General features: G+C 47.0%; 1 protein-coding gene across 1 annotated transcript in view; it reads right to left on the minus strand.

Moving 5' to 3' along the window:
* The window catches only part of DNER (delta/notch like EGF repeat containing), a 1,195,805-nt gene extending 1,184,990 nt beyond the window's left edge, over window positions 1–10,815 (minus strand). The window contains exon 1 of the mRNA XM_069213419.1: window positions 10,147–10,815. Coding sequence (XP_069069520.1) covers window positions 10,147–10,350 — 204 coding nt within the window. The 5' untranslated portion in view covers window positions 10,351–10,815. The remainder of the gene's footprint in view (window positions 1–10,146) is intronic.
* Between the last annotated feature and the right edge of the window lie 1,532 nt (window positions 10,816–12,347).

The raw sequence follows: 12,347 nt of genomic DNA on the forward strand, positions 1-12,347 counted from the left end.
AAGGCACACTGTCAGATCTTTCAAGAAGACACACAGAAACAGTTCAAACAAAACACCACAGTTCTAGGTCAACACAACAAGGCACAGGTGAACCCATCTGAATAACAAGGCACAGATGAACAGGCCCACACACAACTGAACACAGTCACAGATCCCTTTCACAAAGTTGCACAGACACAAAAAAGACATATAACGACATACATATATGCAGGATTGCGTAGCCACCATTAAACAGTGGAAGTCATGCAAAGACCGAGATCAATATATAGTGATCAAATCTACATAGTAAGGCTGTGCTAGAAAGCGCTTTCACAAGTCAAAAGTCATATGTTAGCGCAGTAAAGAAATACAAAAAGTCGCACATTCAAACCTCCACCCAAAAGTCACACAGTAAGAGATGAACGTCAAAGGCAGTCAAAGATCCAAACATAGAGACAATTCTTCACAAAAAAATAGCCAGAGATCCCCTAAAAAGCAACAGTTATAAATAGACTAAAAAAAACACAGCAGCAGCTACAAACAGTAAAAGGTACTGTAACCTATCTAGAAAATGCAGGCTCACTTATGTACAACAAAAAACTGACTTCACAAAACGACAATTAAATATAGACACAAAAAACAGTGTCACAAGTTTATAGGGATTGGTTGATTGTCATAGATCCATAGAAAAGCCACAATAAGGTATAGCCACACGAGAATATACGAAATGGTGGACCGAAACCGAGAAAGACACTCAGTCACAGATCCACACTGATACCTTCATTATAACAGGATGATGTTGATTCTTCAAGTAGAACCCAAAACACACTAGTACTATGCTGTGTGGAAACCTTCCCCACACACCAGACTTCTGCGTGATCCAATCACACAAGCTGCCTTAGTCTGTTGCCCAGACTGGAAAGAGACCGAAGCTAAAATCATGGCATGAAACGTCCCTATCCGATCCAAAGCCGCTCATGGAAGGGGCTACTTCCTGTTTTTTCAAACTCCACCCTCCCTTTGTTTCCCTTTCGCTCGGGTTGGCTTGGGTGTATCTAACCATAACCGTGGCCATACTGGGAATCAAAACCCGCCCTAGCAAAAATGTCCAAACAAGCCTCTCTCGCCCCCTCCCCTCCTTCTAACGATTCTTTGTCTCACTCCTCACTCTCGCTTCTTCCTCTCTGATTTCTCCTCTCTCTCTCTCTCTCTCTCTCGCTTTCTCTTCTCGTTGCAATAAATGCTGGGGGAGTGGAGAGGGTGGCAGACGCACCCGCAGTGGCCAGTGGCGTAACGAAACTTGAAGGAGCCCCCCTGCACAGTACAAGGAGAAGGCCCCCATAGGATTTCACTGACGAGGTCTCAGGCCAGGGTACTGTGCTGAGCCCCCCGGAGCTCGCCCCCGCTAACTCCCCGACCCCCCTGGACGTGCAGCCCCCGCCATACCGCTGAAGCAGGACCAGGGGATCAGGGGATTTTCACCCACCTCTTTGGAAGGCAAGCTCTCCAAGGCTTTCACATTTTTATCCAGACTATAAAACATACCCCCTTTCTATCAACAAATGCCTGTTGTGCTTGCAGGGAAATAATGAATGCCAATGCGCTTTCCCGCACTTCATGTGGCATGGGGCTCATAAGTGGAAGGTTTAAAATTCTTTGGCAGGGAACATAATTCTCTTTAGTCACTGTATTACAAGAGGGTGGGAACACATGGGGTGAACTGTAATAATTACAATGTATTATTATATATGGGATAAAGTATCCCTTGCTGTACATGATAAGAATATTGCAAATCACTGAGGACTTTCTTTATAAGGTAATGGAACTCCAAGGTGTCTTGCATTAGCCTTATAATGTGTTTTGGGGAAGATCAGTAGTTCTTAAGCTTTTGACTGCTGTGGACCCACTGAATCACTAAAGGAATCTGGGGACCCTAGTGAGTCACTGTTGGAAGCTGGGGACACCCTGCCCAAAAAAGTCTATGATTTGAACCACAAAACAAGATACAAAAATAAGCAAACACCAAACCTGTGCTCAAATATTGAAATATGTTGTTTAATTCGCAATCAAATATAGAAAAAAAGCTTCACATTTTCAATTTTGCTTCTTTATTTGTATGTGCTTTATTAATTTAAATACAATAATTGTATTATTATGTAATTATGTAATTCAATAGCAGAACCCCTGAATAAGTTCTGTGGACCCCCATGGGTCCTCGGATCACCGGTTAAGAGACACTGACAGAGATTATTTGTGCTCACAATATAAAGGAGCAGAATCGTTATTTATTGAATTGGTCTCAGGTATAAAAACATCACAAACTGTGTATTTTACCTATCGCCCTTATTACTCAGGTACCTAATATTTTTCTTGGCTCAAAGAACCTCTTTTTCTCACACAGTAGCATTACGATGAACTCCAGTAATTGGAGGCCTTAAAGTATGGGGTCCGCCTCTGGAAGAAAAACAATCTGAGTAGGTTTTCTGGTGTTGTGAAACAATAAGCCTAGCTTTGTAGGTCAAAAGTATAAGTCTTGCAGCAACCCACACCCTAGATATAATATTCTTCTGAGACAACTGTGTTAATTTCAAATCCACTTTACAGGTCCCGTGGTCGACATTTTGTTATCTACTTTGATGGAATTCCTCTCATTTTAAAGAACCTGTTTATTCTCTATCACAACAAAATGATAAGGACACCTACTTGGTTCAATGCTGATCCTTCAACAGTAAACTAGAAGCTTGACCTAGCTCAAAAGCCTTTTTAGCAGCTAGAAAGGCCAACAGCTTGGCATACTTTAACACTCTTTAAGTAATATGCTTGATGTAATTAACCCAATCCAGTAGTAATGCATCAATCTCAATCATGCTTCTTGTGAATGGAATACCCCTACGTTAAAGTTTGAATAAACTTATTTGAAAAAATTAGAACTAGAACGACAGAAGGATTACAAGGATGAACATAAAATGCTTTATACAGAGCAACCACAAAAATATACCTTTATAGTTAGACTAGGAAGGGCTTATTAATCACAAAAAATAATAAATGTAAAGAATAGATCTATAGAAAATTTCCATGCCATAGATACTCAATCGAGTGCAGTTGCCACCACCAAAGAAATACCACCTTCTCAAAAATGAATGACAGAGGCATTATCTGTTTTTACCCAGGAAATTATTAAGAAGATCGGAGCGAGCCTGGTCTCTGAGAGAGAAAGATACTCTGAGTTCCTCCTCAAGGTAACTATTAGCACCATCCCCGTCCAAATTACATAATTTAATGATTTTGCCAAATAAGACTGTTTCCATTCTGTTGTTCAAAAGGAATTTCATCTATTTCAAGAAGGTACCCAACAGCTTGATCCCCTCAAGCATGGAGAGCGGAATAGAGTAGTCCATGGTATCAAATACAGCTGAGAGGTCCAACAAGACGTCCGCCCTAGTGTCACCACTATCTAGACATTTTCCCAGATCATCTACCAATGCTGTGCTATAGTCAGGCCTAAATCCTGCCTGAAATGCATTGAGTGTACAAGCACTTTCCGCATGTTGGTGGAGTGGGCAAAATGCTAGTTTACTCAGCAGTTTCTCCAGATACGTCAGTGGGGAAATGGGGAAAAATTACTTTAAGGACGAAGATATTTTTATTTTAGCAAAGGTTCAGTACTTGCTGAGTTCAATGCCATAAGGTTCAGCCCTCTACTGAGAGAGCTATTGAAGAAAGAAAAGCTATTGGTCAACAAAAGTGAGCCAATAGGTTCCATCAGTCTGGCAGAAGAGATTTAGCAGCTTCTATTATGGCAGGGCATCATATCTTACAGCATATGTGGTACGGCAATGGTTTCTTCTGAGATCGGATGAAGCTCAGCTGAGTGGGTGTAAGTAGCGGCCAATGTTTGCAATTCAACAAAACCAAGATCAGGAGCAGTACTGTTTCTGTTGCAGAAGAAAGTGGTCTTAGTCAATTAAATCTATTCCTTAAAATCAGGGATCTGCATACTTCATTGTTTCATGAGACAGGGCCATCAGTTCTTTGCCACCTGTGATCACTTTGCTGGGTTAGCAGTGTAAGCTTTGCTGGGTTGTTTCACAACCAGCTGTTAGGTTTCAACCTCTGCCCTGCCTTTATCATAGGTTTGCAGAGTGGCACACAAATACTTAGCCCACTATTGCACTGAAATTCATAAGTAGGGCCTCAGACTCCTTGTGGGGCTAATTTACTAGTGATTCGGGGAAAAACTGAGCTACGGCGGGGATGAAAGTTTCAGGCCTGAAATTCCTCCAGTCCCTTTGCCAGCTTTCCACATTAGTGGTATGAAATCTTCCTACTTGAGTACTGAAGGTCTGACCAGGGATCCCAAAGTGGTCTGTCCAGATGAACGGTATAGACTTATCAGCATATACCACTTCAGAAGTGGTAAAGAGAGGACCAGCGGGTGTCCTGTCTGGTGAGTAGATGAGGCACACATGAATTTACAATTAAAAAGGTGCTTAAGTCATTTCTAGAAATTAGGATAAATCTTTTAGGATCCTCCAGCCAGAGGGTTGGATCCTCCAGCCGAAGGGTTATATCCTCCAAAAGGTCCACCTTTTCTTTTATTATAATCAGTAATAAAAAATAGCAACAATAATAATAATAACGACTCAGTCTAGCATCAGCTCTCACTAAAGTAGGGCAGAGAATTACAAAGGTGTGTAATAGCAGTAATATATTATTATTATTCGTAGCATTAGTAGTAGCAGTATTATGATTATTAATAATACAAATATTATTTTTGGTGACATTATTATTATTATTATTATTATTATTACTATTTCCCTACTTTAAAGTACATGAATACTTAAGGTTGCTGGGGAATTCTGTGGCCAAAGGTGGATTTCCTACACGAGAGGACTTGCAAGAACCTTCTTAATATGCAGCTGGGGTAGACTTCAATAGCCTTCCTCTGCGTGCATGGGGGTTCTCTATTCTGCATATTACATATCGCACTTCCGTCCCCTAATGCTTGCTTTCTTTCTGCCAGTGATGCAAAGATAAGTGTGAAAATTAAGAATCTTTATAGTGGAAATTAAAAGCTACCAAGCAGCTTGTAGTTTGGAGAAGCGAAATCCCGAAAGGGGGTAAGTCCAGGCCGCTTTCAAGACCAGTTGTGTGCTTTGTAGATTGTGGTCACACACAGATACACCTATCGATACCAATGCCGACCTCAATGATGTTTTACAGTAGAGCTGGGATGTCCTTTTCTGGGTACAGTTGAGTTCCGGGTAGAAAACTCGATTAATAAGGAATGTATGGACGTTTTATCCAGATAAAGCAGACTTTTCACCTCTAATTACTATTACTATAATTAATATTATTTGTATCATTGTTATTGCTATTATTTGAATCAATTTCATCTTCCTCACTATGCTTGGAACACACTAGGTACCTCGGTTGGCAAATTTCTGCTCAGCAGCCCTATGGTTAAAAGCAATGGTTAATTAATACAAAAATACAAAAGTAAATAAACAACAAAACGAATAATTAAAAAATAGATGCTGGGCCCAGATATTTTCTTAGGCGCTCGTCGCGTGCTACTGAATGCTGGGGGGGGGGTGGGGGGGGAGAATACCAAAACTGCCCAATCCTGATTGCATCTCAGGCCTCTTTACCCATCCTACACTTCCGGTCCCTTTGACTCACTCCTGCGGGTTCATTATGATTCCTTCTTTCTCCTGTTGTCACTGTTCTCCCGTCGTTCTCGTCCTTCTTTCTCTCTCTTGCTCTAGGTCAAAGTGTAAGGATGAAAAATAAGTCCTGGTCCCGAAAAAATGTAACGGTGCCCACCACCGACAACAACCTGCACAAACTAAGCACTGTGTGTAATATCAAAGACGATAAGTTAATCTATTCTGGGCATATGTACCAGCAGGTCATCAGGGCGGTCTCACCGGCTAATCCCCGTGTCTTCGCTATAAACTGGTCTGTCATACAGCACTAGGGGGTGGGGGCTTGACGTTGCGCATGTCGATGTCAGTTTCCGCTGCTGCTGCACTTCCTGGCAGATGTAATTTCGGCTCAGACGCAGTCGTCCTCGAGCAGCGGAACATGACCCAATGCCTCTGCATTGTCACAGTTAGTATCGACCTATTTCAGCAAACACCAAGTGTCCTTTGAAAATACAAAATGTGGAAAGGGTCGAACCGCATCGCGTCAGATCGTACTGCAGCAGGAACTGACATCCCTCGCTGTCAGCGTAGACTATCTCCAGTCTGATAGGCGTTTTCCAGTATTTCTTTCTGTCTCTATCCCCTCCAGTTTGCAGTTAACAGGTGTGATCAGGTAGTGCCCAAATATTGCCTCATTTGCTCCATACTGCTGCAACTGGGGTTTGAAGGAGGTGTGTGCCAAGCCCCACCACCACAGCACAGGTAGCTCTGGCAGTCCGCACCTGTGCCCTCTACACCTCCACTACTGCACATCCCATGCCCTCACACTCTCTGCCCACACCCTCACAGCCACACTAACAACCAGCACTGCACATCCCATGCCCTCACACTGTCTGCCCACACCCTCACAGCCACACTAACAACCAGCACTGCACACCCCAAGCCCTCACACTGTCTGCCCACACCCTCACAGCCACACTAACAACCAGCACTGCACACCCCGAGCCCTCACACTGTCTGCCCACACCCTCATTCCCACACTAACAACCAGCACTGCACATCTTCTGCCCTCACACTGTCTGCCCACATTCTTACTGCCACACTAACAAACGGTTCTGCACAACATCCTGTGCACTCACTGTCTGCCCACACCCTCACAGCCACACTAACAACCAGCACTGCACATCCCAAGCCCTCACACTGTCTGCCCACACCGTCACAGCCACACTAACAACCAGCACTACACACACCAAGCCCTCACACTGTTTGCCCACACCCTCATCCCCACACTAACAACCAGCACTGCACATCCTCTGCCCTCACACTGTCTGCCCACATTCTTACTGCCACACTAACAACCGGTTCTGCACATCCTGCACACTCACTGTATGCCCACACCCTCACAGCCACACTAAAACCCAGCTCTGCACATCCCATGCCCTCACACTGTCTTCCCACTCCCTCACCACCACACTACCAGCTCTGCACTTCCCATACCCTCACACTGTCTTCCCACACCCTCACTAGCACACTAACAGCCAGTTCTGCACATCCTGTGTCCTCACACTGTCTGTCCACACCCTCACCTACACACTAACAACCAGCTCTGCACATCCCATGCCCTCACACTGTCTGCCCACACCCTCACCGCCACACTAACTACCTGTTCTGAACATCCTGTGCCTCCCGCACTGTCTTCCCCCTCCCTCACCGCCACACTGACTACCAGCTCTGCACTGCCCATACCCTCACACTGTTTTCCCACACCCTCACCGGCACACTAACAACCAGTTCTGCACATCCTGTGTCCTCACACTGTCTGTCCACACCCTCATCTACACACTAACAACCAGCTCTGCACATCCCATGCCCTCACACTGTCTGCCCACACCCTCACTGCCACACTAACAACCAGCTCTGCACACCCTGTGCCCTCACACTGTCTGCCCACACCCTCACACCACACTAACAGCCAGCTCTGCACATGCTCTGCCCTCACAGTCTGCCCACATTCTCACTGCCACACTAACAACCGGTTCTGCACATCCTGTGCACTCATTGTATGCCCACACCCTCACAGCCGCACTCACAACAAGCTCTGCACATCCCATGCCCTCACACGGTTTGCCCACACCCACGCCGCCACACTAAGAGCCAGCTCTGCACACTCGTACTTCCCAGGTGTCCGCTCACATCCTCACTGCCACACTAACGGCAGGCTGTTCACAGTTGGCGCCCCCACGCTATCTTCACGCCCTCAGCATCACAGTAACAGGCCTACTTCGTCTTTCCGCAGCCCCACCGTGTAGAGAGCCATCTCTGCTGCATAACCAACACGAGGACGGTCTTTACACCCCAACAACGCCTGCTCACGCCAACCAACCCAGCCACTAACATTACTTTGACAGCCAGTTCTGCACGCCTGATATCCCCAACACCATCTGTCCACACCCCCAACAACACCCTGACAACCAGCTATGTACACTGTTATCACCCACTAACTCTGTCCATACCCGACTGCTAGCGCAGTGAAACCCAGTTCTGCACCCCCGGCACGCACATCTGTGGTTGGCATGAAGGACTTCACGTGAAGGACACGGGGTGTCCGCTCGTAGGGCCTGCTCGGGAGTCACATTTAACCCTCTTTTGAACAAATTCCTCAGACGTTCCTGGAAAAAACAAGATGACGAGCACGTGCACTGCCCGAGTCCATTTTATTTTGTACCGCATCATTACTAGTGAGGACACCGGCGCGGCAGTCATGTCCCAAAAATAGCCCTTGAAAGTAGGTATCGCTATGCAGCAGAAACCGCCGAGAGCAGGTCTTGCAGCCATAGCGCAAACGAGCGCAGGGAATGGTCGTTACTAATTCCAGCGAAGGAGACCGCGTGTCCCTTTCTGTGAGGGACACTGTGAATCCTGCTTCCTAAGGGATACTCGGAGGTCTTTGGCAGGATCGCTGTTTGTTTCTGTGTGCGAGGGAGACTGTGGCTCTGGGGGGCGGGGGTACTGTGGCTCCCTTTGAAGGGGGAAGCGGATCCTCATGGAATGCCGTGGATTCTATGCGTGGCACCTTGGATTTCAGCGATCGACCATGGGCCACTGACTCTGAGGCAGACTGTGGATCCCAGTGCGGGACGCTGCGATTTCTGATCTTTGGAGGTGGCTTTGGATCGCTAAGAGGACGACTAAAGGTTACCGTGGGGGACCTGGTGCACTTTCTCAAAGATGACAGATGATCTTTTTGAGGAAGTCTATAAATCCATGCTTTTGAGTGAAACCGTGGATGCTCGCGAAGGACACCAGGTCACTGTGAGGAAAACAGCGAGTCTTTCACTTAGACGAAGATGGGCAGATCCCTGTATTGGCAACTGTGGATCCACTGAAGGAACAATATGGATCACTGTGAGGGAGCCTGGAGTCTCGCGAGGGGCACTCGGAATCCATGTGAGAGGCACTGAGAAACTGAACACCCCTCCGATGGGCACTATGAATCTGCGTCTGTGAAGGGCCCTGTGGATTTCTTTGCGGGACACTGGATCGATGAGGGTGAGCCTCGATCATTGCCTTGAGTGGAGAAAGTGGAACTCCATGAAAAGCACCAGCAATCCTTGATAATCAAGGAGAGCATGGATCCCTGCCAGGGGCACTCAATCCCACTGAGGGAGGCTGTGACTGGACGTCTTCGAGCGAGACTGCAGGTCCCCGCGAGCGACACTGGATATCTGTCTGAAATATTGACTGGATCACAGTGAAGAGATAATATGCCCACATTAAGTGCACGTGGTGTGACATTATCTCTTGAGAAGGGCAATGGAGCACAGCAGTTCGAAGCGCCTATACGAGAACCTAGATAGGAAAAGCGCCCACTGACTTTCAAATAGATGCTCGGAATTAGAGGAACGGGAAAACCCGGCACTCTAGTCAGTGAAATTCAGGGAGAAAACGCCCCCCAGAGGGCCGTGCCCTCTGCTAGGCATTAGTAAAATCTTTAAAATAATATACGCACAATAATGTTGAGTCGTTGAGCGTCATGGCGCCCTCTAGAATAATTTTCAGCGGGGTGAATAACAGTCACAGAGGTATAACCTACGGACAGGCGGAAACAGTTTCGTCTGGGAAAAGACACAATTTTGTAGGCACTGTGAAAAACGATTAGTTTTCAGCCAGCCAGGACAGGACTATTTGTTTATAAATTTTTGAGAAGGTATGCAGTATGTTTTTTGTATACTGATTTAATTCCGTGAAAATTAATTGCAACTTAATTTAAAAGTATTAATTACTGTTTTGCCCGTTCTATTCCTTGCTTATAAATTTCAGTATGTAGTACAGAGCAGTAAAAGTGAGTTACAGCGTACACCGCACGAGAGTGAATAGCGCTTCTATGATCATGTGTCAGTGGGTGACATAGCGGCTAGAAGCGCACTGGTAGCAGCGGTGCCTTCACCTGAGCATACCGCGCGGTAACTGCGTGGGTTGCGCACCCCCGGAGACTCGGGCCGCCCTTATGACCCCTTACCTGGCAGTCGCTGCCGGTGAAGCCCGGGCTGCAGGCGCAGCTGTAGTTGCGGTCTGGCGTGCGGCTGCAGGTGCCGTTGTTCCTGCAGGGTTTGCTCTCGCACGGGTCGGGGGACACGCCACCGACCGCGGTCACCGGGCTGCCCAGGCCGCCCTGGAAGAGGCTGAGCAGCAGCACGAGTTGCGGGGCGGTGATGGGAGCCATGGGGGCGCCGCTCTGGAGGGTGGTGTACGGGGCTGGAGGAGATGCTGCGCCGCCGCCGCTGCTCTTGACAGGATGCGCTGCAATGCCTGGCCCTGCTCCTCCGCTCCCTGCCTCAGGTTCCCAAGGCAACCCACCAGACTGGAGGAGGAGGAGGCAGAGGAGGCGGGAGGAGCCAGTGACAGCGGCCCGAGTGACGCCGGCGGCAGGTGACGGCAGCGCTTGCCCTTCAGGAGCAGCGGCCGCGTCTTCCAGCAGTGGAGATGCAGTGTAGATTGTCCTCACTTCAGCAGCAGGGCACTGTCCCTAACATGCTATTCTGCTAGAACCTTTAACACCGAGAGGAGATCTCTCGCTCAACAAGGCAGGAAGGAAAGGACCAATGATCTGGGAACCACACCCTCGAGGAACCCATCCTTCATTAGTGCACCCTTGAGTCCACACGGCCCAGACTCTCACTCAGGAACCAACTCAGAGATCGGGTAGAGCTCCTTCCAGTCCACAAGGCCTATCCTCTCACTCAGGGAGGGACCAGTGATCAGGAACCATGCCTTCAAAGAGTCCTACCCTCATAAGAGCACACTCACGTCCAGTGCATAACGAAACTGGATGGGGCCCCCTGTAACAAACATGGAGGAAGGCCCCCACCTCCGGGCTCACTCAGGCCAGGTGCTGCAGGGGCCTTTTTTACGCCACTGCTTGAGTCCACTAAGCCAAGCCTCTATCTCAGTAAGGAGCCAAGTAATCGGGAAGAGCGCCGTCCAGTCCACAATGCCTATCCTCTCACTCAGGGACGGACCCGTGATCAGGACACCATGCCTTCAAGGAGTCCAACCCCCATAAGAGCACACTCGAGTCAACATGGCCCTTCCTCTCAGCAGGTGACCCACTGATCACCAGGGAATCCTTTTAGAAGTGCTCCAACTCTTAACTTAGCAGCAGGGTAGCAACTCTCTGTTCAACCATACATCTCCCACTATGCAGGGGACCCAGCCACAAGTGAAGGTTGTGCCATTTAGCAGGAAACTATCACAGTTTTTTTTTTTTGTAATATACTTTAGGTATTAATTTTGGCACACTCAGACCTGTATGGTCCCCGAGATCCATTGCATGTTATACGGGATCCCCTCTCTGGATGATCTGGAGTTCTAGGGCCAGATGTACAAAAAAAGTGGTGAGCGATTTCCTAATAGCAAAGTTTTGCAATTCGTTATTAGGAAATCACAAACTGCGATGAACTACAGTGTCTCAGACACTGTTTTTGATTCCCAAATGGGTCCTAAAGGACCTGCATCATTACTATTTATGAGGCACGTCACAATTTGCGACCAATGGGTAATGGCCACAATCACAGGGATGGTGGCCTGCTCGGGAGTCAGCAGAGCACCAGCTCTATGATTGCTTTTTAAATAAAGAAATATTTTTTGTAATGCAGCCCGTTTTCCTTAAAGAAAAACAGGATGCATTCCAAATGAAAAGTAAAAAGTTTTATTTTCACTTTTTAAGAGTAGGCAGCGGTCCATGGGAGTTGGTAAGATATGAATGTTTGGGACTGCATTTTGGTCGCAAAACATTCATACATACCAGTGGTATTCAGTGTTATGAAGAGACACCCTAAACACGCCTCTTCCTAATACAAAATCGCAAAAGCAAAAAACAATTCAGTAACAAGTTACTGAGTCACATTTTGTCTTTTGCACTTAGGAAAAAGCATTTCTCCAGTCACGGGCCAATGGGCCCTTTGTGATCGGAAAAATGCTTCGTACATCTGGCCCCTACTTATGTTGCACATCCGTTCGATGGTCCATGTTGATTCTTGTGATTCATAGCAGTGGCACTGGTGGTTGATCGGTGCCTCAAACAGAAGGCCAGTTGGCATTAACAGGGTTTTAGTGTGTTAATGTGTGACATTTCAATGCATTATGTGTGACACTTTATCACTTGCAAACCAAAGTAAGAAAGCCAGACAATACCACTTTTTTGCTGTATACTGGTTTAAA

This window comes from Pleurodeles waltl, chromosome 11 (assembly GCF_031143425.1).
Source record: "Pleurodeles waltl isolate 20211129_DDA chromosome 11, aPleWal1.hap1.20221129, whole genome shotgun sequence".
NCBI classification, from domain to species: Eukaryota; Metazoa; Chordata; class Amphibia; order Caudata; family Salamandridae; genus Pleurodeles; species Pleurodeles waltl.